The sequence below is a fragment of the Musca domestica genome, unplaced genomic scaffold (assembly GCF_030504385.1).
Source record: "Musca domestica strain aabys unplaced genomic scaffold, Musca_domestica.polishedcontigs.V.1.1 6, whole genome shotgun sequence".
Taxonomy (NCBI): domain Eukaryota; kingdom Metazoa; phylum Arthropoda; class Insecta; order Diptera; family Muscidae; genus Musca; species Musca domestica.
Window position 1 is genome coordinate 22,538,958 of NW_026712363.1, and position 26,470 is coordinate 22,565,427.

At 31.6% G+C, this 26,470-nt stretch overlaps 1 protein-coding gene and 1 long non-coding RNA gene across 2 annotated transcripts in view; one reads left to right on the forward strand and one right to left on the reverse strand.

Moving 5' to 3' along the window:
• LOC101892881 (uncharacterized) overlaps positions 1-26,470 on the reverse strand; it is a 46,491-nt gene that overhangs the window by 3,352 nt on the left and 16,669 nt on the right. Inside the window, exons 2-3 of the mRNA XM_059129317.1 lie at positions 5,536-5,729; positions 2,596-2,753 (exon numbers count right to left, since the gene is read on the reverse strand). Of these exons, the coding sequence (XP_058985300.1) occupies positions 2,596-2,753; positions 5,536-5,729 (352 nt within the window). The remainder of the gene's footprint in view (positions 1-2,595; positions 2,754-5,535; positions 5,730-26,470) is intronic.
• Positions 13,729-14,454, forward strand: LOC109614237 (uncharacterized). The gene is made up of 3 exons (XR_002195453.2): positions 13,729-13,829; positions 13,917-14,037; positions 14,105-14,454. It is a non-coding gene; the product is annotated as an uncharacterized LOC109614237 (long non-coding RNA).

A 26,470-nucleotide genomic window follows, 5' to 3' on the forward strand; every position in this document is an offset into this window, starting at 1 on the left:
ACAGCTGCTGGGACAATGAACTGTCAAACCAATTTTTTAATGGTAATATTTAATGAACAATTATTAAAATTTGTAAAAATCGTTGAAGAAACGTGAATTATAATAACCTCCGAATGTCGTATTATAAGTAATATTTGAAAAAACATTGAAAATGTTTTGACATATCAACGATCCCAAGCGTTGATGCATCTACCTGTATTCTTCTATCATGCCTAGGAATGAATACAAGAAATTCACGGGCTCTAATAAAACCAGTGGTTTAATCTTCAATAGGTTTTATGAATAGCATAATACCATGTTCTTATAGCAATTTGAATCACGCGTTCATTCTTAACATTTATAATTTATGATTTTCATACTTTTTCTTTCTTGATTTTTATTGGTATTTGAACGATTTTTATGGATATTTGAATGATTTTTATTTTTATTTGAACGATTTTTATGGGTATTTGAACGAAAATATTTTCAATAAGCACTGATAAGAACAACGGACATAATGGCTTTTTTTAAGAGAAACTGTGTACATCTGTCAAAATTATTTTTCAAAATACAAATTAATGCATTTTTTATCGTAGTTCTGACACATGGTACAATAAGGAGGTAGAACAGATTCATAAAACTACAGAAATACAGCCCTGCAACAAGATGTTTTATTTTTTTGTTCATATATTTCCTCATCTTTAAAATGAGTTAAATAGCGCAAAATGAATAAAATTCCTGGATTTGCTCTTAAAAATATGATCCAAACTGTTCAATTTTTTTTTGCGCGAGCCGCAATGTACGTGTCTGCCGAACATATTTTGTTTTTATTTTTCAAAACAATAAATACATACACAAAATTGGGAGAAGTCGGACACAAAATTTAATTTTATTTATTTAACTTTTATTGTACCATGGTTCTGACAGTGCTTTTCATAATATATGTATCTACAATGGCTTTATAAGTATGAATTTTGACAATGACATACGTAAGTATATGATTGCACAAAGTTATTCTGTAATTCTGCGTAAACAAAAAACAATTAACGGCCTGATATTTTATGGCATTGATTATCATAGGCGATTCCACGTCCTCTTTGTTTTCATTAAAAAGTAGGACAGTGTGTTGACACACTTTAATATTCTATGTTGTACTCTCATTGGCATCAGAAAATTGTAGTATATGACCAGATTCGTTAAAATGATTTGCATATTCTCGTATAGAAAAAGCGAATATTGAAGTGGAATAAAATTGACCGGAGAAGGAAAACAATTAAAGCAATTGTTCTTATTTAAAAGTAATGAACAATTCTTTAAAGAGTGTGCCACGAATAGGAAATGGATATGAAGAGAATGTAGAATAGTGTGTCGACAGTAAATAATATTTACAGTATGTCTTCCAGTTTTTTTCATGACGAAGGCATGATGCGGTTGAATCACGGTAACCTTATTTCAAATAGTAGTATCCAGCTTTGCATTATTCTGTAATTTACCTTGTCAAAATTCCATGCATAAAAAACAGTTCCCATCTCTGATTTTGTGTGCATACAATGGTTGTCAGATGTATAAATTTGAAAAAAAAATGTTAACATATGATTATATGACTTTACCTTCTTAGTTCTATCATGGTACCAATATTAAGGTGTGAGTACATAAGCAGATTTATGTCTTCGCATGACCTACTTTTTGACATACAATAAAGGGATTCCAGAGCTGCACTCGAGTCCTGCTGTCGTTTCCCCTTATAATTTGACATTAATATGTCTAGCCATGATGTCAAGCTGCTTATGTACCGCCGCCTTAAGAAAGAGAGACAAAATTTTGCAAACACCAGCATGGAGATTCATAATCCTCCACCCATAAAACAGCTGATCTTCAACTCAACAACAAACCAAAATGGTAACTGTCAAAAATTCTATATTACCTCGGCATATTGCCAAAAGAAAACCACGGAGTAAATTGTCTAAAAACAATTTTTATATCGTTTTTGTACGGACCCTGCCATGTCAAATTTCCTTGCATAGAAAACGAGTTCCCATCTCTGATTTGTGTATGTACAATGGATTTATAAATATATATTTTGACAGTAAGATGTTGTCAAATGAATAATTTTGAAAAAAAAATTGTAAACATATGACTGCATGACTTTATCTTCTTAATTCTATAATGTGTCAAATTTTCAAATATATTAAGTTTAAATTTCTGATGAAGTATGCGCATGACATTCTAGCAATAGTCAATTTTTTAATTCTGGAGTACAAAGAGTACATAAGCAGCTTGGCATCATGGCTAGGCATATTGAGGTCAAATTATAAAGGGAAACGGCGGCAGAATCAGAGTGCGTCTCTGACATCCCTTTATGACATGTCACAAAATATGCCATGCGAAGACTTCAACCTGTTTATGCTCTCACTCAAACAAGACTCAAGCCAGTCAAAAGGCGTTTTATGGATTCTCACCTTTAAACTCTTAATGAAAGCACCTATGTAAAATGAACTTATACTTAAACACTAAGCATTTCAGCAATATTTTGCCTACGTTATTTCTAACAAACATAATATTACAAGTAATTAAATAATATCGGTCCTTAAATAAAGTCAATACAACCCAACTTACCAACTCTGTAACTATCGATATCTTCATTGTTGACTTCATTGTATGCCCTCAACAGAGCACTGGTTGTAATGGAGGGATCTAATGTTGTGGGTAATTTGGTTTGGCGACCACGTCTTGTATTTCCGTTCCAATTGGCAAATGTCCGCGCCACTGCCGCACTGAAATGAAAAAAAAAAACAATAATATAAATAAAAGGTGAAAACGTATAGAAATTAAATAAGGAAGTAATTAAATACATGCACACATACATATGTATGTATAAGTTTTTATGATACGTTAATTATAACGAACTTTGGTGACATATAACCTTGGTATTTGATAAATGACTATGTCATTTTGAGGTGTAAAATGCTGCAATTGAGAAAAACTTGGTAGAATCTAATTTGTGATATTTTATTTTTGAAGTTCTATCAATAGAGTTACTTTCACATAATTGCTATCTGCCTTTTAATTTTTTTACTATTGCTTATCTTTTGTACTATGATTCCAATCACAATTAGTGTTTTTACAACTCATTCAGATAAAGTCACTACATGGTACACGTAAGAAAGTAAAATCATGTAATCATATGTTTACAATTTTTTCAAATTTCTACATTTGACAACATCTCATTGTCAAAATCTATATTCATAAATCCATTGTATAAACACAAATTCAGAGACGGAAACTGTTTTTTATGCATTTAAATTTGACAAGGTAAATTACAGAAAATGAAGAGCTGGGAATGCTAATTTGAAATAAGGATACCTTTATTTCATTGTACTATGAGGCACTATCAGACGAAATGATTTTTTACATATGTAATGTCAAATGTTCCAGGTGTAGAAGTTGCACATATCGTGTAATGCATGGGCGACATTTCAGTTCTGAAATACATGGGGCAATGAACTGTCAAATCAAGTTTGTAATTCAAAATATTGAATGAAAAATTGTTGTGTTGTAAAGAAAAATGTTATAAAATTACTTTTTTTTGAAATAACATTTTGAAAATTTTGACATATCAATGTTCTCAAGCGTTTATGCAACGGTATTCTTCTACCATGGTACATATGTACCATGGCAAAAGAATACAGGTAGATGCATCAACGCTTGGGAGCATTGATATGTCAAAAAAATTTAAATGTTTTTTCAAATATAAGTAGAATTTTATATGTTTTCTTATACTACGTCATTCGGAGGCTATTATAATTCGCGTTTTTCAACAATTTTTACAAATGTAAATAACTTTTCATTCAACTTTTTCAATTCCAAAATTGGTTTGACAGTTCATTGTCCCAGCAGGCTGTGTCGACGCGTCTACCTATATTCTTCTACCATGATATGTACGTACTTTTTCGATTACAGCGAGCCCTATATTCATCAGAAACTTATAATTTAATCAAAAATGTAGTTTGTTTTGTGAAAATACATAAATAAAATCATATTTGCTATAAAAAATGATCCATTAAGTATTATAATTTTTATAAAATGCTAGAAAATCAAGGTAAATAAAAAATATATGTTAGTGTGTAATAACAAAAATTATGATTCATATTTAAAATGACAATTTTGACATACACATTGAGATACATATGGTTAATATAAGTGACATTCCGTCCGTAAATCCTCTAGCTATTGATTGCGAATAAGAAAGGTCGCTCAACTTCAAGGAAACTGGGAAAATGCAACTCTATGTTGTGTTCGTGTCGTTTTATTTTGTTTGTGTTTATGTTCACCTCTCAACTCACTGTTCGACCCCTAGGACTGACCTAGGTTTTTTCAAACGGAAAAATGTAGCCATTATCCGTATTGAATATTTTTTTTATTTTTTTTTTTGGACTTAAACTTACGAAAAAAGAGATTTTAAAGCCTTTAACTTAGGGAAACTTTCTCTGTGCTGTAAGCTCTTGTTTAGTCCTCGAATGACGAGATCTGTACTTAAATGAAAACTTGTGCTAAAAAATCTAGTAATAATTCGACTTAAAATGCGTGATGACAATCTTCTACCGGTATATAGCACATTATAAACCATTAGCATGACATTGTTAATTTTGTGGAATAATAGCGCCTTTACATACTTGTTATTTAAAAAAAAGGAATCTATTTTCATATCTTAAATATTTACGTATGACGAGTGACATATTGTACAAAAATAATAAATAGTCGATCGTTTTGGCGTCTTTTTTCATACGTAAAGCCGTTGTTACTGTCCGTATTGAAAAAAAGAGACTTATGAAAAAAAGAGATTTAAGTTGTTGTTTAGTCCTCGAATGACGGATTATGTACATAAAAGAAAAATTCCTGTGATGATTCGACTAAAAATGCGCGATGACAATCATCGACAATCAAGAATTTTGTGGGATGATAGCGCATTTCCATAGAAAATCTTTAACCTGGTTAATCGTAATAACTGACAATTTACTCAAAATTTATCATATGCTTCCATAGTCAAATTTAAGGTTAGTATATATAAAACGCTTTTTTGACTGGCGTATGGTTAACAAGTATAAATTATCGGTCGAAATAGAACTAAAGTTTAGAATAAATAAAAACGCTCTTTTAAGTCATCGGCTAGCTTCTTCGGAAAATAATAAAGTAGCGTAGGGCCAAAATCGAACTTAGTCAACCTAAAACTCTTTTGTTCCTCTACGAAGAAGCCGATGACTTAAACCGGTAAGAAAAAACGTTTTATGTATTCCCACCTTAAGGCTACCTAAAGCTCCTTTGTGTGACTTAAGCCAGTCAAAAAAGCTTTTTATGTACACCTTTATTGTGGTAGTTGATCCTGATAAAGATTTCTATGTAAACCTACTACGTTTAAAGTCACAAAAAATACCCTTCTACAGAGTTGCATTTTACCAAACTATTTTGGAGTTAAACTACATTTCAGGTTGTGTCATGATGTATACTATCTGTACATTTACAGAATATAATAAATCGATTTAAAATTCCACCACTTACCTTGGATATGGGGCATTATTCGGTCCTATGCAATCCATGGAATCTGTTAAGGCGTCACCGGACAAATATTTCAAACCCTTGGCACCGTTACATCTGGGCAGTGACTGTTGTGGATTTTCATTGTGAAAATTTGACCACAGCGAGGCGTACGTCGTGTGTGCATTTAAGACAATTATACAAAATAACGCAAAAATCTGCAATTGAACAAAAAAAAATATAAATAAAAAGAATGTTGCAATTAATAAATGTGTATATAAAACCAATGAAGAAATAAGACAATAAAGAAAAAAAAAACTACTACACAGTTGTTTCTTGTTCTGATAACGGTTATTTTAGTACAAAATAACAGCTACCTTGACAATGACTATGTACGGTTGTGCTTGGTTGATTAGTTAAATTGCATGACTTTGTGTAAACAATTTTCATGTTTAGCTTGAAATGAAAACAAAAGAACAAAAAAAAAGACAACAAACAAGAAATGAAAATTAGCAGTGTGTTAGGGTAATTTTTTTTCTTGTTGTAACATGCAAACATTGCTGTTGTTGCTGGTTTTATAAATGTTTTTTTTTTTTTTTTTGCTTAAAACATGTCTGACTTGAGGGTCTGTGTCCCTTTGAATTCTTGTAATGGAAAATTACACACCATTTACACGTGTAAAACTTTAATGACCCCATGAATTGCAAATGCTATGGTAATATTTTACCTTTTGACTATATGAAAATTTGAAAATACTTAAAAACATGGAGTTAAAAAAAATGGGGATATATTGAATTATAGGCCTGTGTTTACATAAGTCAGAACAACATAGTTTAATATTCGTTGCATGGTAGAAGAATATAGGTAGATGCACCAACGCTTGAGAACATTGATATGTCAATTTTTTTTTTTAATTTTTTAGCAAAAATTAGTAGATTATTAAATGTTTTTAATACGACGACAATATACATTTTTAACCAATTTTTACAATTTTCAATAATTTTTCATTCAACATTTTCAATTTCAAAATCAGTCATAGTCACAGCAGCTGTGTCGATGCGACTACCTGTATTTTTCTACCATGATTCGTTGTCAAGAAAAATGATGTTTCCTGTGTTAAGCAGGCGTTTAGACAGTTGCTAAAACAATAGAGGTAATAATAGAAATTTAAAAGAAAGAAATTAAAAAAAAAAATAAATTTATAAATTTATTACTTTGTCTTTTTTTAAGTTCTTATGTTTGTCTCCAAAATGCGTTTGCATCGTCAAAAATTGTTAACATCTGTCCAGTATGTATGTGGTAGTGAAATACAACTCTGAATTAAGACATTATGTCTTGTGTAAACCCATGGCTATTAGACTAATTTGACATAGACACAGCTGTTGGGACAATGAACTGTCAAGCCAATTCGAATGAAAAATTATTCAAATACGTTAAAATTGTTGAAAAATACATATCATAAGAACCTCCGATTGGCGTCGTATAAGAAAACATGTAAAAATCAATTTCTTTTTTGAAAAAAAAAAAAAAAAAATGACATATCTAACTTATTGCTAGCATTTGAAGGAACATCATCTAGTTTTGACATTTTTACTAGTTTTCCGTTATGTCACCATATCATGACAGCACTGTGTGGAATTCTAACAGCTTTTATGGGATTAATTGAATCAAATTAATTTGCAAGGGATTACTCTGGAATAGTTTTTTAATTCCTGATACTTTTCTTTCGATCATTATTGGTGAATTCATTTTTGTTGGCAATCTATGGCCTGATAGTAAAACTAAACTGCATTATGCATTTCGCAACTAAACCAAAGACATAAATTTGTAAAGACTAAAGGCTCTATCAGACGATATGTTTTTACATATTATGGTAGAAGAAAACAGGTAGATGCATCTATGCTTGGGAACATTAATATGTCAAAAAATATTAAATGCATATTGAAATATAAGCAGATTTTTATTTGTTTTCTTATACGACGCCTTTCGGAGGTTATTATAATTCGCGTTTTCTACAATTTTTACAAATTTAAATAATTTTTCATTTAACATTTTAAATTCCAAAATTGATTTGACAGTTCATTGTCCCAGTAGGCTTAAATTGTCACAATCTAAGGATGGTAGAATTAAGAAGGTAACGTCATGCAATAATGGGATTTCAATTTTGTTAACATTTGATATCTTGTTGTCAAAATGTTTATTTACAAAACCAATGCATCCATTGCATAAACCAGATAAATCACCATGGATTTAAATTTAATAAAAATAAAATGTGTGGCTTGTAATAAAAAGCACACATCATACAGGTAGTTGTAGCAAAACTCGCAGACATTCAGATGTCAAAAATATTTAAATATACCTGCGAAAATAAATGGATTTCCAATTGTTTTCTTACACGATGTCGTCCAAAGGTTTCTGTATCATTTTATCATGGCATATGTATTGTTTATGAAGAATTGCCATCTAATTTTAATGCTGCCCTCAGACACACCAACAGTTGGCCCAACTTGTGACAAGTTGGTACAACTATTGGTGCGTCTGAGGGCTAGTTGTACAACTTTTTCGAAATATCAAAATTTTTTGATAATTTCGTAAGTTGGGCCAAATGTTGGTGCGTGCGAGGGCAAATTGTACCAACTTCAGTGTTTTCTTCATTTATGTCTTGACTTTGGCGAAGCAGCACATACATAAGCTGAGCGCTGAGCGCAAGAAGAGAAACGAAAACAGTTGTCTTTCTTCTTCTTCCTCTAAAATTATATCAATTCCCAGTAGCGCAAGAGCATCCGAGTTCATGTTGACGCTTCAAAAATACTTTGTAAATGAAAAGTTGGTACAACAGTTGTATGAAAAGTTGGTACGTGCGAGTAGACCGACCAACTTTTTCATACAACTTAAAAGTGACAAGTTGGGCCAACTGTTGGTGTGTCTGAGGGCAGCTTAATATTTTGTTCGTGTTACGTTGCCGTATCTTCGATCTAAGCAGCAGCAAAATAATACGGTGACGCCACATTGTCAAATGTCATGACATTTTAAACCCTTTCCAATTGTTTTTCGCAAAACATATCGAATAAATAATGTTATTTATCAAAATAGTTTCATTCATTTTTTTTGCTCATCATTATTAACAAAGAAAATGAAAAAAATGTTTATTAAAACGAAACTCTGCAAAAAATATTCATTTGATCATGGAAAAATGTTAATTAAACATTTCAATAGTTTCTTATTAATTCCCGCCATCAATGAAGACACACACAATTACATATTCAATTACCCGAAAAAATTCACTTAATATCATTCAAAAGTCAATTAAAGTGTATATTTAACGAAAGGTAAGTAAACAAAAAAAAAAAACGAAAAACTTAAGCAACAAACTTTCTTTTGCATTGTGCTGCCACTGGCTGCACGTGTAACCGACAGACGACGACTACGAAAGACATGGCAATGGTTGAACAGTGCCGCACAGACAACAATAACAAATGATGATGCCATTACACTTGCAATGTTGTTTCTTCATTGTTCAAAGGGAAAATCAAATTGTATTAATTATTTGGCTTTTAAACCTCGCCTTCAACATCATCATCATCCCACCAAACAAAGTGCCTCCATTTACCGACAGTGTGAACAATGTAATAATTTTAATGTTGGAAACTCTGCAAATGAAAGTGAAATTCTATTATTTAATTGTAGTTTATTTTCTTTACTCCATTTATGTAAAAAACATTTTGTTTTCTTTTTCCCCCCTTTTGGCCATTGTAAGCTAATGAAGTCAAGCTATAGGAAAAAAAAGTGAATGAATGTTATTACAAGTGCTGTTGACACCCATTGTTCAGCGGTTTGGTTTTAACATGAACGGGGAACGGGCTTACAAGGGAGCAAGAGATTTTTGGTTGATTGCCTTAAAGGTTTTCCATTATTTGCTGTCTCTTTGTGTTTTTGTTGTTTTAGAAAGAGTGATGACAACATTATTCAATGTAAATGTCTTTCGTTTTTATGTCTATCTTTTAAACAAAAATTCCAGTTTTTTTTTATTCAACAAATTTCTAAAAATGCCACTGACTGTGGGTCTTTATTATTTTTCATTTTTATGATTCATTTGTCATGCGTCGCTTCTGCCTTTCTTTCCACTCTCTTTTCATTTCGAAGAGAATGTCTTATGAAAGGCATTTAAACGGGATTTTTTTTAATATTTTTAGTAGCTGTTATGTGTGTTTGTTTTTGCAAATGTCATAACATTTGAACTTGCCTTTAGTTGGAAATGCGTAACATTCTTCACATTGTAATTTGAATGAAAGAAAGTTGTCTGTGGGGAAAGAAAAAAAGTTTCTTTTGTAATTCTAATATTAATGTGACGTAATAATAGTGGTTTTTTATTTAGAATTATTAAAAAAGCGGGCAACAGCTTACATAAAGTGAGGCTAGAAAAAGACTTATTTTTGCGGAATCTATTCTGTAATTCAATTTAGATTGAGGTAGCTATAAAAATACAAAAAAAAATCTTGAAAAATATATATATTTTTTAATCTATTAGGTCATTCCGGAAAAATGACAGGAAAAAATATCCACAAATTTTGTTATTAAAAAATATACATTTCTTGAGAATTAATTTTTTGGGGAAATTTCTGGTACAAAACATACCCTAAAATTTGTAAGAATTTTTCAAATTGTTACTGTATGTCGTCTGTTAACACAAAAGTTCTGCAAAAGTGAGCGATTTGAGAGAGAAATTCTGCGAGATCTTTCAGTGTAAACATGGCATAATTACAGAAGGTAGAACAAAGCTACTCCCTAAATATAATTTTTTTCTTTTGGCGCCCTTATTCTGTCAAAACATATACACATTTTGTAAATATGTCTGTATTGTTTTGAATAAAAAATACAATAATTTGAAATCATTTTAAATTCGGTTGCAAAATAAATGTACATTTTCGACGTTAATGGACAACACGTTGTACAATTTTGGAATAAAATTGTATTGTCCGACTTTTTTAGATTTAATCTTGTGGAATACCCCAAAATTCCATTTTTGTTTCGCGAGTTTTCCCCAATAAAAGAATTTTGTTAGAAAAAATTAAAAATAAACAAAACAAACTGTTGCATATTTAAAAGTCTATTTGACACTAAATGACTCCAGCACAGAGTTGCATTTTTCTAGTTTCGTTGAAGTTGAGTAACCTTTCTTATTGAGCCATGCGTGTGACTTTCCAACATCTTGCTGAACAATTTTCTTCTTGCAACTCTTCTTCTTCTCCTGCCGGTGACTTATATTTTGCATGCCTAATTGCTTGCAAGTTCATTCAGGTTTTCTTGCAAAAAAAGAATAAAAGCATCTTACTCTCTGCAAAAGAACCTGCTGGACAATTCCTTTATGAAAAGAGGAAATATGACATTTCAAAATAAGAAATAAAGAGCTTATAGTATCTTTAAAGTCTATAAGATTTGGTAAATCCAGTGTTGTAATTCAGGGCATGCCTTTTGCTTGAGAATCGGCCTATAAATCTAGAAACAAAATAAGCAAAAATACATGAAGGTGTGTGTAACCCATGGCGAAATTATATAAGGTAATCTCATGCTACTATATAATATACAGGCACGAATTGTCTTCTGTGGCAAAATACATAATACAGTTTATGATTTAAAATTCTTGGCACCTGTATGCTATAAAAATAAATAGTTGTATGAAGTAGAGGAAATTCTAAAATTTTAAACTTGGGTGAAAAATGGAATTTATGATACAATACTTCTTTAAAAAAATATAGTTATCTCTTTTCCACACATTTTGTATATATAATGTTAATATGAATTTCGAAAGGTTTTTAGTAAAAGCTGTAATGCATGTACATAGTTCAAATGCCTGTGAGAACATGGTATAAGTCTATGCTCAACTCATGGTAGAAGAATACAGGTAGATGCATCAACGCTTGGGAACATTGATATGTCAAAATATTTTAAATGTCTTTTCAAATATAAGTAGATTTGTTTATGTTTTCTCATGCGACGCAAATCGGAGGTTGATATAATATGTATTTTTCAACAATTTTTACAAACTTCAAAAATTTTTCATTCAACATTTTCAATTTCAAAATCAGTTGACAGTTCATTGTCCCAGCAGCTATGTCGATGCGACTACCTGTATTCTTCTACCATCGATGAACTCAAACCGATTTTGATATTGAAAATCGTGAATGAAAAATTATTGATTTGTGTCGTATAAGAAAACATATAAAAATCGACTTGTTTTGGAAAAATATTTAAAAAAAAATTGACATATTAATGTTTCCAAGTATTCTGCATTCTTCTACCAGTCTTTAATTCATACACGTAGTTCAAACACTTGTGAGAACATGGTATAACTCTATGCTTAACTGTAATTCAAAGCTTGTGTCTTAAGTCTTTAGACGAAAATCAACGAAATATAATTAAATTTTTTTACATTTTAAGCAAGTATTTTGACAATTTGACATTTGCCGTTATTAACATTTAATTATTAGTATTATCATTGTTTCTTGTTTACTTGTGGAATTTCTATAAATATTCATTGATTTATTATTTTCTTTTTTTATTGAATTTCTTCTTTTTGCACATTTTTTGTAGCCAATTAAACATGCCAAGAAAATTTGTATACAAATATTTGTAATTTTGCCAAAACGTACAATGTCTGTTGCTTTTGATTTTCTTTTTTGTAACTCTCCAGCCAATAAAACTATCAAAATGTTACAGAGTTCAAAACCATGTCACGTATGCAAGTGGTTATTGAAAGAACAACATTTAATGCCACCAGAAATACAAAACAAACAAAAAAAAAAAACGAAAAACAACATCAACACATAGAAAATCGTGCTTCCATTCGTGCTACTACCATGGCTGTCTTATTGATATTTGTTGGTGTTGTCGTTGTCATGACCAGTGAAAGTAAATTCATGAATCGTGGTTGTGTAGAATTGTTGTTGTGTTTGTCGTTTTTTTTTTTTTGAATATCTACCGTAACGTAAAATTTGTGTATAGGTACATATTACCATATATATAAAAGTCTTCTTTTTGAGCGATTCTTCTTCTACATTATAATTTTCTTGTTTTGTGCTGTCTTCTCTCTTTTCTTTTCTATTTATTTTAAATGTTCATCTTCTCACACACTTCTGCATGCATATTTACATACACAGCCCCATATAAATGTACTCATTTATTTTAGACGGATTTGTTTTTTTATTAGATCACACATAGACATATTTCGTTTCTTTTTCGCTTTCGCATATCCAGCATAGTTTAACAAACATGTAAATAGAAATGTGTTATGTTCTCCCCGAAATTTCTTTGCCAAATTGGTAGCGAACAATAAATGGAATATTTTTACTTTCTTTCAGAAGGTTGTGGTTTCTTTAATTATATGGTCATAAATAATTTCAATTGCCCAATTTAGAATATGAATTATTAATTCATTTACGATTCATTCACTCAAATGGGTATTTTTTAAGCAATTCGAAATCCACTTAACGCATGTTGAGTAAATCCATTAAATTAATTTCAAATGAAAGTGAATTTCTAGAGATGTTTTCAACATAATGCGGGTTAGAAGAAAAAAAATGTGTGGTGTGTTTAATAACTCAATAATTTGTAACAACCGTGTTCAAGAAAACCGAAATGAAATCGCTGTGTTGATCATCAAGTGGCGTTGCCGGTATGCTGGCGTTTAGCGCGGCTATGGCTCGTCGGATTGGGGGTTGGTTCTTGCCACTTGCAGATCTTTTCGGTTGAACAAACAAATAAAATCATACCGGACTTCAAACTAAATCAAAAAGGGGGTAAAAGGAAGCCTGAAACATGTCAACAAAAAAATTAAAAAGAAAACGTTCACCTAACTACAACCAAATCCCAAAATAATATTAGTTTTCCTCACAGAAACAGTGCTCCTGGCGGCTGACCAGCCAGGAGATAGCCCTCCCTCCGAGAACACCTCTCGCCATGACGTCTACTCATACTGGACGTCCCAGATCTGACCCTTGACTTACCGCATTTTATACCATTACCACCACCTTTTAAAAAGGGCTTTAAGCCAAGGACATATTTGTCTTTTCTATATAAAATTGGTACATTTTATTTAAACTATTTAAATACCCAAATAACAATTCGTAAAAAAAAATTACATGCTAACTTTAATGTTTGCGTTCAAATTTAACAATGAATTCAATTTAATGAATTAAAACAATTTTGCCAAAAATTACTGAAAAATTCTCCTTTTTCTTTCAGACTGCGCTTTCTGATGACGAAAATTAGGGTGCAATAAAGGCAGCTTGCAATTGTGGTTCTTCCCAACAAGTATGTACGTAAGTATTGTTTTAAAGTTTAGCTTTATTAATTATATTCCACGTTAAAATTTTTTTATTAATTATATTTCTTTCATTCAATTTCAGGAAAGGCAAACAAAGATGGAGTGTCGATAGCACTTAAAATCGACGAACGGATTAAAAGCTTGGTTACCTAACCTTGAATAGAGCTCTGTTCAACGTCGTGTACCTGCAGACTAACCAAAAGGTGATTAAAATTTAAAATTTACTTCATTTGTTTCCCCTTCTAATTCATATTTCTCCTTTTTTTACAGAAAAAAAAAAACGCGGAATTTAATTATGATGCTTCGTCGTCCGTCTGTCTGTTCGAGGTTTCTTGTGTTAAATGTCGATTGGGAATACCAAGCCACGCTGGGTTAGCAATGGCGCAAAATCAGCGGCTCCCTCGATGGATTGGATGGGCGATGGTGTGGCTTGTAGGCTCCAATTCTCCATGAATTTTTAGGTTTAAGATTTATTTTCTTGGTTTAGATTTTTAGTTAATTGTTTTGGTTTTTCTTTTCAATTTTGTTAAATTGTTTCCAAATTTTGTTTTAATTTTAAGAAAAGTTCAATTTGTCTTTTAATTTTCAATTTTTGTGAAAATTATTCGATTTGTTATAAGTTTTATTTCAACTTTTCGCCTTTTGTTGTTAAATTTTGTATAATTATTTTAAGGCTTCCAATTTTGTTAAAAGAGGTCAAGAGGCAGGTCAAATCAAAAAGGGAAAGATTTTTCTTCTAATTTTTGCCAGGAAATTCTGGCTGCCATTTTCCTCGCTTAATTTTTCCATTTTCTTTTTATATTATTCCCTAATATTGACATTTAAGTAATTGGAATAATCAGCTGTTTTTTAGTAATTGTTCTTCTTCTTCTTCTAGCTATCAATTATATTCAGGGTTACCCCTTTTAAAGGCGCACACCACAAATTCGTAGAAATTTTTATTGGCTCCACAGGATTCTGATGCATGAAAGATACAGCATTTCGTATATATTAATGGGTTTAGACAGGTTGTGTGAGCAAAACGAAAATTTGGCTACTATTGCGATTGATTTGTTTATTGTCAAAAATTTTGTTAATATTGACAATGCGGATGAAATCAGCTGATCTTATCAGATGACCTAAAAGGTATGTGTAAACATGTAAACATTTAATACAACCATGGTAGAAGAATGCAGGTAGACGCATCGACACAGCTGATGGGACAATAAACTGTCAAACCAATTTTGTAATTGAAAACTTTAAATGGAAATGTATAGAAAAATTGTTGAAAACGTATATTGTAATAACCTCCGATTGACGTCGTACAAGAAAACATATAAAAATCTACTTATTTTTGAAAAAAAAAAAAAAAAACACATTTAAAAATTTTTGACATATTTTCCCAAGCGTTGATGCATTTACCGTTATTCTTCTACCAAGAATACAATCATGGTAGAATAATATATGGCTTATTGTATATAATTTACCCTATTTCTTTTAAATGTTTTTTTTTTCACAAACAAGTAGATTTGTATATGTTTTCGTATACAACGGAGGTTCTGATTATATGCATTTATATTTTTTTACATATCTGAATACTTTTTCATTCAAATATTTCAATTCCAAAATTGTTTTGACAGTTCATTGTCCCAGCAGCTGTGTCGATGCGGTCACCTGCATTTTTCTACCATGAATACAACTCAGTGGCTTAAATGCAGTGTTGCCACTTCATGTGTAATTACACACATGCTATTAGTTGGAGTCATGATAGAAGAATAGAGGTAGATGCATCAACCTTTGGGAACATTAATATGTCAACAATTTTAATTTTTTTTTTTTTTTTAATAAGTAGATTTTTATCTTCCTTTTTTTACGACGCCAATCTTAGGTTGTTATGATATACATTTTCCAATAATTTAAAGAAATTTGAATAAATTTTATTTCAAAATTTTCAATTTTAAAATTTTTTTGACAGTTCATTGTCTGATTCAATGCGACTAGTCAGTGACTCAAATGCAGTGTTGCCTCTTCATGTGTATTTTCTCACATGCTATTAGTTCGAATTCAAGTCTGATATATTTAGTGTGTTCCAGAACTGCAAGTATGTAAAAGTTTTTGCTACGAGAAGCGATTTTACCTTTATGATATCGAAAAAAAATTGCAAAAGTAGTATATTCTTAAGGTGCGTGAAGTTAGCATGATGATTCATTTTGGGCGAGGTTTGTATAGGGAAGCCTTCAGAGCCGATCTTCTACCCTGACCACCAGTCAAATATAGCTGGAAAATTATGCTGTTTTGATTTGATAGCGGTCTTTCGCACGGAGCCCTTGAGAAATGAGTAATTATTATTGACTTTTTAATTAATAATTTCATTAAATAATAATTTTATTTTATTGTTTTCATTAATTTTCATCAGCACCGTTGAAAGAATGGTAATAAATGTAAATTGGGGTGTTCTATATCACCCTGTGAATTTCGATAACTCGTTGTTATCGAAAGTTAGAGTCGTTACTATCATCACGCACGTTTTATAAAACTTTTGTTAAGGTAGAAGTACATAAAACACAATTTTTTGACTGGCATAAGTCATCGGCCTGATGCCAAACTGCTTCACTGAGTCTTTTCAAATTCTTAGGGCATGTTTAAAGAGGACATTTCCGATGTAATGCAGTTGATTGCTTCAGCATTTTTGAAAAATGTAAGAATGTGTTTTCTTTATAAATTACCCCATATATCTAACCTAAGACGCTGTCTTGAATGACACACGGAATCTATATTCGTCTTTCCGCCTTTTCCCCCTTCCAAGAAAAATCTGTCATCAAAAATTACTTTTATAAATATCACCAAGTGAAAGCTGCATTATTTTTTCAAAAAAAAAAAAAACATATTTGTTAAAGGTACATACTTTCCTAGCTTCTTTCAATAAATCTACCTAATAACACAATTATATTTAATGAAATAATGAACTTATTATTACTATTATTTTAATATTTGTAATATATACCAAACATCGTCTATTTCTTTTGGCTATTCCTTGAAATTGCCATATCATTGCTGACTGATGTTGGTAATCAATGAAATTGTAAAATCATGACTTGAAAAAATTGCCCAAAGTACACAAAGTTGCAAGCAAAAAATAATTGAAGGCTGATGACTTTGTTGCCCAGAGGAGATACACATTGATTTGTGGATGACAATTGCTATATATAGATATTTAAAATAAATTTCTTGAATTGATGAACTTTCTCTCTATTTTTAAAGAACTTTCTATAAAATGACACATTTTTCTCGTGGCCTTTATATGGTCGGCTAGTAAGCCCATCTGACAGATAGGTTCAAAAGACATATTGTGTTTTGAAAATCAAAGAGAGTGAAATGACAATAGTGCAAAAAACTACAAAGTTCAAATTGTTGTCAAAAGTAATCTTCTTGGCATGGTAGAAGAATAGAGGTAGATGCATCAAAACTTGGGAACATTGATATGTCAAAAAAAATTTTTTTTTCAAAAATAAATAGATTTTTATATGTTTTCTTATACTACACCAATCGTAAAAAAATTGATTAAATAATTTAAATAATTTTTCATTCAAAATTTTCAATTACAAAATTGGTTTGATCGTTGTCCCAGCAACTGTGTCGATGCGCCTACCTCTTCTTCTACCATGCTTCTTGGCCGACCTTAAACTACGTTTACACACAAAATCTTTAACCGAATTAATCCTAATAATAGTTAATCTAACTGCATAAAACACGCCTTAAATTCATTGTGATTGGTCAATTATCAGGGTTGATCCGGGTAAAGATTTTGTATGTAAACGGACTTTAACATAGGCTTTATTTTTTTCTTATAAATATTCTCAAAATTTGAATTCAAAAACTCAATTGAGTAACTAAAAGTATCCCAATTTTATAAGGGTTATTTACCGTGATAATTGATTTACAATCATCTAGGTGTGGTTTTCTTACATTCTAAGCCATTAAATAATCGTGGTAAAACAATTACAATATTATACTGCGTTTACATGGGTGGGTTAATCCGGAGAAATTTTTGTATCTAAACGCTCTATTACCTTGTCAAATTTCACTGAATAACAGACATGGATTTAAACATGTAAATTTTGACAATGAGATGTTATCAAATGAATAGTTTTGAAAGAATTGTAAACATATGATTGCATGACTTTAAATTCTTAATTTTACCCTGGATTTTTTTTAATAAAAATTAAATATTATTTAATCTATGTTAGATGTTTGCTTTCAATGAAGAGACTGCATTCTTCGATTGAACTTTGACAGTAAACATAAGGCCAATATATTTCTCATGCCATCCATTTTTATAGAAGATGTGTATGTACTATAGAAGATTAATAGATCGCCTCGAATAATTATACAAGATCTATAAATCTTCTTCTTATGATTAATCCATAGATATCTTAGGCAAGATCAGTGGGGTTTCTTGTGATAGTCAAAATAGTTATGATAGATAAATGGATTTTTATTATTCGAATGACATTACTTCCGATTAAATATTAATGGATGTATAAGAACAGCCACCTAAGGTCAATGCAAATATAAAAGCTTCTTAAGAAATATTTTCATGGAATGCTAGTAGTATATTTTATAAATTTTCAATTAATTAGTTATTGTAACCTAATATAGGTATGTCTAAAATTTTTTTATTCAAAATTATACCCTTGATAATATCTGGCACATGGTAAAATTAAGAAGGTAAAATCATTTCAAATAAGCATTTATAAATATAAATTTTGACAACGAGATGTTGTCAAATGAATAATTTTGAAAAAAATTTTAAATATATGATTGCATGACTTTACCTTCTTAATTTTACCATGCATCTGACATTAATCTAATAGCCCGTTTAGATACACAATTTTATCCTGATTAAACCACATTATCAGAATTTATTGCATAATCTGTATTTATTCAACCAAAATTACTATACTTAAATAGTTCTTCTCACGAAAGGATTTCAACAATATTGATTTACAATATTAATTTGTTGCATTTTTGTTTTCTTTTCACAAAATATTTATTACATTTTCTGTTTTTTCTTTTGTGTTTATTCGTAAACAAAGATCGTCCAACAACTTATAGCCTCTCAAAGTGTATCTAAATACTCAAGGTTAACCCACTAGATTAAATAAACCCAGTGGGTTAATCTTCAATAGTTAAAATGGGCTATAGGATGGGGACCTGTTTCCATTTGATATGGTAACCCGATGTTTACACACGACAAATTGACTTGAATCAGAGTTGAATTTTACTACCACATACACACGTATTTGTTCGAAATATTAGACATCGAATGTAAATTATGAAGAAAAAAATCTAAATAAAATTTTAACAAGGTATAAAGCAGTAAGGCTGGAAGTACATAAAGCGCATATTTGGCTGGCTTAAGTCATCGGCTGGCTTCTTCGTAAATGAACAAAGGAGTTTTAGGTTGACCTAGTTCGATTTTGGCCCTAGGCTCCTTTGTTCACTTCCGAAGAGGCCAGCCGATGACTTAAGCCAGCCAAATAAGCGCTTTATGTATTCCCAGCTTAAGTTCGTCCGGCCGAACTTTGAAACATTCTCAAAAAAATAAATAAATATGGGGGGCTATACGAAGACCTGGACCTACATAGACAATTTTCTGTCATAGCTTGTAGTACCTGTTAGGAACTTCAAATACGAATTTTGAAACGAGTCTGGTGAACAATGTCGCTAAAATCATCAGAATACCGAATATAGGGAGGTATAGTTATATGGGGACTATAACCAAACGTGGACCTATATTGCCCATTTTCAAAAGCAAAAGTCCTGCAGACGAAACAAAATTTGAATTATATCATGGTAGAGTTACGAAGGCAACCTTGTGCAATTATATGTTTAGAATTTTATTCAAAATCATGTTTGAAAACATATAAGTTATGAATCTATTGTATAGTCTTAGCTTAAGTCAAAAGAATAAAGGAGCGTGATAGGAGAGTGAACAAATATAAATTATTGGGCAATGACTAAAGTTGAGCATGCATAAAAGGTTTTTTTGACTGGCTTAAGTCATCGGCTGGCTTCTTTGAAAAAGAAAAAAGAAGTGTAAGGCCAAAATCGAACTAAGTTAACCTAAGACTTCTTTGTTCCTCTAAGACGTCAGACAATGACTTAAGCCAGTTAAAAATAGTTTTGTGTTTTCTCACCTTAAAGGTGAGAGTACATAAGTAGCTTGAAGTCTTCACATGACGTATTTTGTGACACATCATAAAGCAATACCAGCCGCTCTCGAATCCTGCCTTTGACATTAATATGTCTAGTCATGATGCCAAGCTCCTTATGTACTCACACCTTTAAGCTAGTAAAAAAGACTTTCGTGTATTATCTCTCTCTCTATTTTCATTTAGATATTGTATGTTTACATCAAAGCTTTTTCCCGGGACAACCTCTTTTGTGAGGATTAATTTGACATATATTCAATGGAATTGACAATTTCAATCCACTGAACTTACTAAATCCGGTTAACTATAAACGTAATAATGTGCATATTCAAATTAAATTCGTATTGAATGCAAGCATTTTGCTCCTGTTTATTAAAATTCCATTTATTCAAATTTGACAGTAATTTAATTTTCGAACTTATTTATATTTACTAATGTGATGAGATAACTTCCTTTAATTAGGCAGTGAGCTTGAAATAAACATATGTTTTGAAAATATACATTCATGGTAGAAGAATACAGGTAGATTCATCAACGCTTGGGAACATTGATATGTCAAAGATTTTAAAATGTTTTTCAAATATAGGTAGATTTTTATATGTTTTCTTATAGGACGCCTATCAGAGGTTATTAAAATATGCATTTTTCAATAATTTCTACTTTTAATAATAATATTTCATTTAACATTTTCGATTCCAAAATTGGTTTGACAGTTCATTGTCCCAGCAGCTGTGTCGATGCTTCCACCTCTATTCTTCTATCGTGTATATATTTTTTAAACTTTAACACTTATTTTAATTCAATTTAATTCACTATAAACATACAAAAGTGCCTAAAATATGCAAAAACAGTTCCTGCCACCAACCTGGCTCATATTTAAATATTTGTCTTCCGAATAAATTGTTTTCACACAGTCCATATTTCACCGTACTAACTGTGACAGTTTTAGATATCTATCTAATCGTTAATATTATTTTTATTTCTTTTCGATTGCTTTTGTTTCTTTTTTGGCAATCCTTCTTATCTGCCCATAAATCTCTTGCCAGGGCTTCCTCCTCCTCCCCCACCTCCATTGACAGTGCATTTGAAATCAAAGTGAAAGTAATTTCAAAAACAACCAAAGATCGTTAACTATTTTAATATGCGAATAAAATGTTAAACGTTAAGCTGATTTACTAAACGCTAACGTTTGACAATGCCGCTATTTGCTCATCCCATGTCGTATCACGCCTAATTCGTGTACTAACTTATGTTTCACATTTAATTGACTTTGACAAAGCCAGGCAGCCAGGCAGCCACAGCCAAAGAAACAAACAATGATTAATGATGGCTGACAAATGCCATAGAACGCGAACAGTAATTAAATGCTTTACATTGTTTTTGTGTTCCCTGTTCCAACTTGGCCAGAAAAGAGAAGAAAAAAAGCGGTTTGACTGCTCCATAAGATCAATGTTAAGGTGAAATTGTCAACAAAAATGCCAACAGAGCCATGGCAGTTTGCTACGTTTCAAATCAATTACTTTAATTTGTGTCATAACTTGTTTGCTTCTCTGCTAAGGGGTTGGATGGTTGGTTGGTTGGCTGGCTGGCTGGTGCCTAAGCCTGGTTGACAAGTCTTTTAATTTGGACGCTATTTCTTTTTCCACAAAAAAAATCGTCTTAAACTGTTTATTTTTCTTCGTTCATTTTTAGAGGCAAGTCATCATCATGGCATTTAATGATCTTGAGGTTTTTCTTTCTTGCTTTTGATACCAATAACAGAAAAACAGGTGCACGATTGGTATTATATTTTATTGGCCATAATATGTATCAGTGTATATATGTGTGTGTGTGTTTGTGACAACTTCGATGCCGGTCAATCGGTTTGTTGGGTCTTCACACAATATGTCATGTGCGGTGTGGTGCCTACAAATGATCTCATAATTGTTGGGATTCCATGGCCAGAGAAGTTTGAAGAAAAGAAAACCAATAGTGAAAACCACAAACTATCTATGTAGGTATGTATGTTTGAATGCTGTTGTCACTGCCACTCTTTCCTGAACAATGTTCGCATTTTAAGTAAATTGCTTTGGCGCGAAATCGCTTTTTTTATCGGTCTTTTTTCAAACGAAAACGTGACTCATGAAAATGGAAACCCACAACATTACCGATTTGAGTGCAGTAGCATAAATATTGAGGAAATTTTGGGAGCAGTACCGAGGATTTATAAGATAATTTAATGAAAAAATTCGGTCATGTTTTAAATATATTTAATAGTAATATTTGTTATAGCAGATAATCAATAAAATTCCTTAAAAAAATTGCTTGAAAAAAAAGAAAAACAATAAGTTCGACCGGGCCGAACTTTTAATACCCTCCACCTTTGGGTAAGGAAAATAATTTTTTATAAAAGTATCTGAATTCAAACGTGTCCCACTTTAAACTACAAATACCAGTAAGACCGATTGGATAATGCGGTTACACTTATCAAAAACCCCTAAAGTGGGTGAGGTGGTTGTATGGGGGCCATACCAAAATGGGAACCTCTATAGAGCATTTTATTCTTTAAGGATTGTCATCTACCAAATCTTTTTATGCCCTCCACTAAAGTATGGAGGGTATATTAAGTTTGTCATTCCGTTTGTAACACCTCGAAATATACATTTTAGACCACACAAAGTATATATATTCTTGATCAGCATAAAATTCTATGTCGATTTATCTATGTCCGTCCGTCTGTGGAAATCACTCTAGCTTCCGAACGAAATGAAGTAAGTTCATAAAAATTTACCCAACTGTGTATTATGTCTGCAGGACTTTTGGTATTGAAAATAGGTTATGTAGGTCCACGTCTTCGTATAGCCCCCATATAACTGTACCCCCCGATATTCGGTATTTTAATGATTTTAGCGACATTATTTACCGGAATTGTTTCAAAATTGGTATTTGAAATTCGTAATGGATACTACAGCCTCAGACAGGAAATGGACCTTGCAGATCCACGTCTTCGTATAGCCCCCATATAACGGTACTCCCCGATATCCGGTATTTTAATGATTTTAGCGACATTATTTACCGGAATTGTTTCAAATTTGGTATTTGAAGTTCGTAATTTATACTACAGCATATGACAGGAGATTATCTGTGCAGGTCTACGTCTTCGTATAGCCTCTAATATATGGCTACATTCGGTATTTTTAAGATTTTAACAGAATTTTTAATGGATTTTAGTTTTTTGAAAATTGCCAATTTTGTACCAAATGGTGGAGGGTATTCGAAGTACGGCCCGGCCGAACTTACAACTTTTTTACTTGTTAAATACCAAATTTGAAACAGTTTCGTGGGTGGCTAGTATTATAAAAATACCGTATATCGGGAGGTACCGTTACATGGAGGCTATACAAAAACATGGACCTATACACACAATTTGTTTCGCCACCAGATCTTGATCCCATTATGAACTACAAATACAATTTTTTAAACAAATCCGCAAAAGAAAGTGGCAAAAATAATCGAAATACCAAATATCGGTAGGTACCGTTATATGGAGACTTTACAAAAAAGTGGTCCTATACATACAATGTTTCGCCACCGGCGATTTTTTGACAAATCCGCGAAAAAATGTGGCAAAAATCAAAATACCTAATATCGAGAGGTTATGGGGGCTATGCCAAAACGTGGACCTATAGATCCATTATGGCCTACAAATAACAATTTTTAGACAAATTCGTGGGAAAATTTTGTGAAAATAATAAAACTACCGAATATCGGGATGTACCGTTATATGACGGATATGCCAAAACCTGGACCGATATCGCGTCATTTAATTTATTTGAAAAAATGGGGAAAAATATGATAAACAAAACTTGTTGCATATAATTTCGAATGTATTTCTGCAGTTTTACGAAGCTGTTCTAGCTCCTTATTGTACCATGGTTAAATCGACTTAGAATGGATATATATTCTTTATGGGGTCTACGACAAATATTCATGGCTTTTACAAACGCAATGGTGGAGGGTATAAAAATTTAAAATACTTTTAACCAATTGTCCCATGCTTTAAAAGTTTATTTGACACAGTAAATCACAAAAAAAAATAATTATGGAAAATATAAATTACATTATTGTGATTGATTAATTATCAGTGCTAACCCGAGTAAACACTTATATGTAAACGAGATATAAGACTCTACTGCAGAGTTGAATTTCCTATTTCCTTCGAAGCCTGGTAGAAGAATACAGGTAGTCGCATCTATCCAGATATAGGGACAATGAACTGTCGAAACAATTTTGGAGTTACATTTTTCGAATGAAAAAGTTGTAGAAATCCGCATATCATAAGAACTTCCCATTTGAGTCTTATAAGAAAACATATAAATATCTACTTATTTTAAGTCATCGCCTTGCTTCTTTAAAAAGAGCAATGCAGCGTATGGTGAACAAGAATTAATTATGGGCCCAAAATCGAACTAAGTCAACCTAACACGAAGACGGCGAAGAAGCCAGCCGATGACTTAAGCCTGTCAAAAAAGCATTTTATGTATACTCACCTCTTTCTGTTTCCCATAATCAAAAACTAAAAAATATCTTCTATTCTTAATCACAAAACCATTTCTTTAATCTTATTTTATTAATTCCAAAATACAAAATACAGCCCAAATACATCATTCCCGAATGGGAATTTGTCAACAAATTACTGACTCATTTTATCACTTTCACCTGTTAACATGTGTCTGGCCTCGACCTCTCTTTTTTTTTTGTTTGTGATCAACATAAGAGATATGTATGTACCGCATATATCGGTCAATATCTACTATACTTGTTCAACTAGACGATATTAATTTCAGGTATGCAGAGCATTTGCTAGCACATACACACACACACACTCATTTTAGAATATAGGCCAATAACCTTAATATAACGGCTTGGCTTTAGCTTGATTGGTAAGTATTGGTTTGTATACAGAGTTGATGCGAGTGCTAACGAATCTCTTTCATCTTTAGTTTTCTCGCACTCTCTCCCTCTCTCCTGTAGGTGTGTGTGTCTTCTGGTACTAATGTATCTTTACATTTGCAAAGCAAAACAAATGAGTACACCGGGAGAAAGATGTGAGATGATTTTCTTAAGATGTGAATTTTTATAACGTGGTTAATATAAAAGTACGCTTACATACAAAATCTTTATGCGGATTAGATAATTTGTCAATCATTATGGAAAACAAGCGTTAAATTCATTGTGATAAGGCAATAATAACGGCTAATCCGGGTATAAACTTGTATGTAAACGCGTTATAAAATTGTATTTGCTCACGATAATAAGTTGGAACCATGGGATAATAATATATGTAGCTATATTAATATAGTGGTCGGTACAATGGACTGTCAAAGCTTTTTTAAAATTCAAAATTGTGAATAAATTGCTTAAATAAGTTAAAATTGTTGTAAACACATATCTTTCTGTATTCAATTTTGTGTAGTAACCCCCAACATTCCTTTTATATATTTTTTATTATAAAATTGTATTATAAAACAAACCAATTGTTGCATGACTCAAATGGAACGTTGTTGTGATATACGTTTTTTTACAATTTTTTTCATTCAAAATATTCAATACCAAAATTGGTGTGACAGTTCATTGTCCCTAGATCTGTGTTGATGCGACTACCTGTATTCTGCTACCATGCCTCGAAGACAATAGGAAATACAACTCTATAGTAGAGTCTTATATCGCGTTTACATATAAGCATTCACTCGGGTTAGCACTGATAATTAACCACTCACAATAATGTCACTTATAATCAAATTTATTGTGAATTACTGTTTCAAATAGAGTTTTAAAGTATGGGACAATTGGTTAGAAGTATTTTAAGTTTTTATACCCTCCACCTTGAATACGAGGGCATATCAACTTTACCATTTCGTTTGTAGCATCCCTAAATACTCGTCGTAGACCCCATAAAGTATTGTATATATTCATAATCAGCATAAAAGTCGATCTAACGATGTCCGTCTGCCTGTTAAAATCACGATTAAGCCCACATTATTTGACGTAGAGCTTAACAATTTGGCAGAACAATTTGTATTTTGTTTAGGATGGTGGATATTGAAAATGGGATATATCGGTGGGGAAACATTGTATGAATAGGTTCCCGTTTTTGAATAACACCCATATAACTGTACATACCGATATTCGGATTTTTATCACATTTTTCCACGGATTTGTCCAAAAATTGGCATTTGTAATTCGAAATGGGTTATAGCTCCGGTGGCGGAACATTGGAAATTTAGGTCGGCGTTTTCTGATAGCGCACACATAACGATACTCAGTATTATGATAATCCTAGTCACATTTACCAACGAAATTGTTTTAAATTTTGTATTTAAGAAGATTTGGTAAATGACAATCCTGGAAGCATAAAATTGTCTATAGAGATCCCTGTTTATGGATGGCCCCAACACAATGA